General features: G+C 41.2%; 1 protein-coding gene across 1 annotated transcript in view; it reads right to left on the reverse strand.

Annotated features, from left to right (window-relative positions):
• The window catches only part of KDM2A (lysine demethylase 2A), a 97,065-nt gene that overhangs the window by 67,693 nt on the left and 23,372 nt on the right, over positions 1-6,000 (reverse strand). The window contains exons 5-7 of the mRNA XM_018573052.1: positions 4,941-4,987; positions 3,126-3,304; positions 85-191 (exon numbers count right to left, since the gene is read on the reverse strand). Coding sequence (XP_018428554.1) covers positions 85-191; positions 3,126-3,304; positions 4,941-4,987 — 333 coding nt within the window. The remainder of the gene's footprint in view (positions 1-84; positions 192-3,125; positions 3,305-4,940; positions 4,988-6,000) is intronic.

The following is a 6,000-nucleotide window of genomic DNA, read 5'->3' on the forward strand; positions in this document are numbered from 1 at the left end:
GAGTGAGCCCGAAGGACTCATCTGTTACTCTATACTGACAGAGAAATTAACTACATTGATCTGTGATATGCAGCAATCACTCACTTCTGCACCTTGGGGTATTGCATCTCCTGGATGACATTGGTGGATTCAGTCTGTTTGTCCTTTAAGTGCCTTGGCCAAATGTTGTCCACCCAGTCTATCTGATCCACCTGTGTGAGACAGAAAAATAATCATATAAATGACAGAGTAGTGACAATGCAGGCCAGAAATAATCTCAGGGCCATCAGAGTGCATTATATTCCAGTGTTCCAAGTAACTGTCGTCTCTGGTGTAATTCATAGGAACTTGAATGCATAAAGACAATAGGAAAGAAGTGATGAAAGTAACACATTTGCCTTTCCCTTTAGTGGCTGTATTTATTGGAACCTATACACAAGAGGCACGGAGATCTCCTATTATTATTATTGTCAGAGATTATAAATGATGGAAGCAGGACTCTGTCAGTGTGGTTGCTCCCATGCAACAAAGAACCCCCAAGCAAAGCAAGAAATCTAGTAGATAGCAAGATAGCAATAGGGGGCACCACACCAATGGCGATGGAGTCCGGAATACGTCTTTATGGAAAAAGTCTGTCCATGAGATCTTGCTAGATTATGCAGTTTACAGATGAGATTTCCCAGCAATGCTCTGCTGATGTAACCTTCCCAGGACGCATCTCTTGGGCACATCTCTAATGCCTAAGAGGAGCATGAAGTGGGACAAATAACTGTAATTGTAAGTAAAAGGAAAATATGTTTATTTAACCAATCAATGTAAGATGATTTCATATCGGCATGCAGAGCTGAATGCTGATGTGATTTTTAGTGAAAGGGGTAAAAGATCCACTTTAACTTCATGTATCCATTTCCCTTTGGTCTGTTAAAATTACCACTGAACGGGTTTGGATATATCCATTTATATACCTGTTGAAAAGGCCAAATATCTTGTGAGCTGGTAACTTCATATATCTCCGTCCCTGCTGCACTTGTATCAGTTACAAAGTTATCTCTGTGAATTACAGAACACCTACTGCCATATTGTGGATAAGAGGAGGTGTTCTGTAAGCCTTACACTTCCTGTCCCTGGGGGGGGAACAATGCTGCCCCTCCATAATGTACAGTGAGCAAGATTAGTCACCCTATGCAGAAGTGTTTTACTGTGAGGATATTCAGGTGAGAATAAAGGAGAAGAAAGCCTGAACAGAAAAAACAAATGCAGCCACAACATCTAAGGACTGGTAAGCTGCAATATATAACATTTTTGTTCTCGAGTTTGGACTTTAACTTCATCTCACCTGAAACTTAAATCTGTTAGATGCAACATTCAAGTTTGATGCCTGAAATGCAATAAATGTTCACACTCTTTGTCCAGTTGACTACTGAAAGTATGTTCTTCTCCGAGCCCTTGGAGAAGATGAATCGGAATACATTTTTATCCACTTTGGAAAACGGTTTAGTCTTTTGTATGCATGTTAATTACTTGTGGCCTCTGATCAGAATCACTAAATGGCTGGGTAATTTGGGCCATAAAGTCCTACATGACTGTAGAGAAAACCTCAGCCAAGAGGGCAGAAGAACCCACCACACCATGAAGAGAAAGTCTCCACATACAGGGTCCAGGCTGCAGACATCAGTAGGCATGTTGCAAGCAGCCCTGGAGTGATTAATAGAGTGAGATCTCGGGGCACCCGGCACAGTGTGGATGCCCCCTTGGTGTCTGGAATAACGAATGTTGCAATCACATGGCGGTAGGGCAACGTATAGCTGCAGGGTAATAGGCAAGCACTCAAAAAACCTAGACAGCTGGCAGCAGGTAATTGTCTGATGGTCCAGGTCCCAAAAGTCACTGTAGGGGTGCAGCAAGAATGAGCTAAAGTTACACATGGCACTTTGCAAGCTGGAGCAGTAGCAGATAGATGCTGCAAAGCTCTATGGTTGGAAAGAGAGCGTAACGTGCACATGTGAAAGGCTAACCAACGGATGAATTAAAATGACATTAAAGTCACCATTTCTGTTTAGCTTTAGAAAACAATGTGACATGACAAAAAAAAAAAAAAAAGGTATTGGTATCAGCGAGAACTTGAGGTAAAGTATCAGTACTCCTACTCGGTCTTGAAAAAATGGTATCAGTGCATTCCTACTTTGTACCTTACACTTTGTAAACTTTAAAATCTCTAAAATCTCTGGTTATTGAAATTGATATAACAGCTAACTCCCTGTAAAAAACAATCCAGTCCAACTCCCCTACCCCCTTTCTCCTCCCCCAGGAGATTTGTTAAAAATGTCTTCTAGTTGGTCACGTGACATGCTTAAGTCTTCTCTTGGTGGTGGGCGGTAATGGATAATGCATTGTGAGGGCAGAGTGCTGTGTTCAAGGGGTAGGGTCACTGCCCACACAGTCTTCGAGGTTCAGCGATGCTGGGCATCATTCAACACTGAAGACTGAGGACACCTTGTGGTACAAAAAAAGGTACTGCAGAGACAGGGGTTCTAAAGCCTCCCGTTTTTTTGCCTATATCTACTGCTGACAAGAACTGTTTGTGCGGCCGCAAAGGATCTTGAGGCGGGCGCATGCGCAGTTCGGATTCCCGGCCGGGAGACGAGTAGAGACGCAAGGTAAGTCTATGGACACGTGGACACGCCTGCAGACACTGCTGGATCTGAAGTGCCTGTAAGCAGAGAGGAGTCAGCGCTCGGAGAGCCGCCGAACCGCTGGAGGGACAGATGAAAACATGGGGAAAGAAGAGGAAGATCGGATTAAGAGACATCATTTAATGTAAGTGCTGACATTAACACGGGGGGGAGGGGAAAAAATTACCCTTTAATGTCACTTTAATGTATATGTAGCAGCCAGAGCTGTTTTTTGCCATAGTCTTAGAGGGCATTTTAAAAAAAAATCCATTTTAAATTTTTCTTCAAATTGTGTTTTTCAAACTTCTGCAGCCATCTAACAGGACATGCATTTGGTATGTCCCAATAGCTTATTAGGAAACAAATGTCACATGTTAGTACCATGAACAATCAGTATTGCCATAAAGACAGAAAACGGATACTTAGAATTAGTAGCGGGCTCATGAGATGACAACCAAAAGATGACATGCTCACCGTCGCAGGCCTTTGCACCAGATTCTCCAGCTTGGTGTGGCTGAACTCCAGGCTGATCACATTATATAATTTTTCTCTTTCCTTTTCAGGGGTTTCATAATATTTTGCCCATTGTGCCATTGTCATTTCTATTCCTTTTTGGGTGCCAACGTCCATCACGTCTACAATTCGTCTGCTCCCTATAACAGAAGTTTACACAGAATTAACAGCTTGTTCTCTAATTTTATCCATCATGTATGAAAACATTACATTCCCAGTCACCAGTATAAAATAGTCCTTAGGGTCCAAAACATACCCCAAATGGGCTCAATATGCTTTAAACATTTCAGGGTGCCAGAAAGATTGATGGCAAATATAAATATTAGGGCCCTTTCACACCGTGTGGCATTCTAAATGGCACCCCAATTCTTTTATTACTGCAGCTAGTGAGCGTTGTTACCCTAGGACAGTGATGGCTTTAGTTTTTGAGCACGAGTCCCCGAAATGCAATGCAAAATCAATTTAAAATCAAAGTGCCAACATTGAAAATTAGTTTGGTATTGTGTTTTAGTTTGGGCACTGGGGTTTAAAAAACTTTCAGCATCACTGCCTTAGGCAAAATAGGGAAACACATTCAACAATTTATTTTTTCCAATCCATTTTTTTTCTTCTTTATTTCTATTTATTTTATTATCTTTACTTAATTTTTTTTTTTTAAAGAAAGTGATAAAGTAAAAAAAAAAATCACTAAAAATTATAAAAAAAATGATGTCTTATTATTATTTACTTAAAAAGTAGAAAATAAAATAAATATGAATTATCAATTTTTTTTATTGATTTTATAATTTTTTTTAACTTTATTTTTTTTCCCATTTAGCGTTATTGCTATCATAAAGGGGCTAAGAAGTCCCTATGTGATAGCATTTGGAGGTGACAGGTTCTCTTTATGGAACCTGTCACCTCCAATAGAGGCGTTTGAGCACTGTGCTGGCTTTCCTGTGAATGCTGAGATGGGAAGGCTGCGAGTGCAGCGTTCACAGAGCAGAGCGGAAAACGTCCGCTCTCCATCCTGAACTAATTTGCCATGGTCCCAGGTCCTTGAAAACCACAGCATGGAGAGCGACAGCCGGCGTCTGCGGGTGGGGGCTGTTGTATTTTGGGGAGCGGATGAAGGGGGGTGGACCCGCAAACTGTATAAAAGTGATCTTCGGGATCACTCGTGCTAAACGAGCAGCGGCTTCCCCTGCTCCACATTTAGCCCTGCTTGCCCGAAGCAGGGCTAAAAAATGTGAAAAAATACCCTGCCTGCCATCAGGTGATACAAATTCGACACACCTGCCTAGGTTACCGTGCCACCAGAGGGGCCTCTGTGTGCCTTCTGTGGCATGCATGCCATTGGTTCGCCCCACTGTCCTAGGACACTATAAAATAGTCTTTACGGTCGAACACATACTACTCCAAATGCTTTCAGTCTATCTGGATCAACTGGAGGTTTTCTGTACTTGCAGAAAATAGACTGAAAATTTTAAACAAATGCCGCCACCACATCTAAGGACATGTAAGCTGCAACATATTACATTCCGGTTCTTCAGTTTGGATGCACTGCCTCTGACACAGATATGTATATGGGGGTATAAAGATATACCCGAGCATGTAAAGTTCTGAATGAAGACTTTGGATAAATAGTGATGCCAAATCACATGTAAATAACTATTCAGATTCAATTACCCCTAAGCCGCCCAAAAGTTGGTTTTCTACTTCTAAAAAATCTGGTTGAACTGTGTCAACTAAAAAGAATATATGATTCACAGGAAGTAAAAAAACATCTTCACTTACCTACAAACATCTTGACATCATTCACACTAAAGTCGGGCTCTGGCATTCTAGGGAAAGAACAATAATGAATATGAGATGAATGTCTTCTCAGAACAGGGATCTCATCTTCTCGGTTTCACAAATGTGTGTGTTAATGGGGTCGGCTTTATGGGGCTGTGTCACTCTGGACAAACCTTTTTAACATTTACATGTCACTGTATTTTGCTAACATATGGAGTATACAAAAGCCTTTATAAAACCGGAAAATTTTGTAGCTGGCTTTCAATTCTAGTACATAATGGAATTATGGGTGCGGATCCATATAAAATCAGAACTCAGAATGAACAGGCTGCACGTAATCGGACAATAAAGTGGTTTACTGCTGCTTACTGCATGCTTCACTACCACAGTCTGCTTAACACTTCCGAAGCCTTTGGGCTCATTTAAACGGCCATTGCTGGCTGTACATTGCCCAGATGTTTATGTTCAGCTGTGGCCCCTCAGCCTGTACAAATCAATGGCAGGCTGAGGGGCCCTGCAGCTGTCCACATGTATTTACATATTCATATCTGTGGTTAAGTACAATTGTACAACTCTGAAAGCAAATAGTCAGGGAACAGAGCCACACATCTGTCCCTAGCTGCATGCAATTGCTACTTGAGCAATTTTTTTGTCATTTCTAGCAATAATGGCAACCTTATGCAAGCTACAGACAGTGAATGGACAGTAAATGACAGAATCTGTTTGCAAGAACAGCTGTTGGACAGAAAAGGAGCAGCAACAGACTGATGAGTTCATCCCTCTGCTGCTGCTCCTTTTCTGTCCAACAGCTCCTAAATAGTCTTAATGGCTCCTTGTGCTGTCCTTCCCTTTCCTATACTGGGTTATGCTGTACAGGGGATTAAAAGAGGCCGATGTGAAGTCAAATTCTAGCAGCAATGTATACCACATTCATTTACTTATTTTTTTTTAACAGTATACATAACCGTATAAACATGTAGGTTTTTTTTTTTTAAATCTTTCTGTACTTCAGTTTTAAAGTCAAACACCAGAAAAAAAAAAAAGAAAATATGCACAGCAG

Source organism: Nanorana parkeri, unplaced genomic scaffold (genome assembly GCF_000935625.1).
Source record: "Nanorana parkeri isolate BGI_ZX_2015 unplaced genomic scaffold, ASM93562v1 scaffold2217, whole genome shotgun sequence".
Taxonomy (NCBI): Eukaryota; Metazoa; Chordata; class Amphibia; order Anura; family Dicroglossidae; genus Nanorana; species Nanorana parkeri.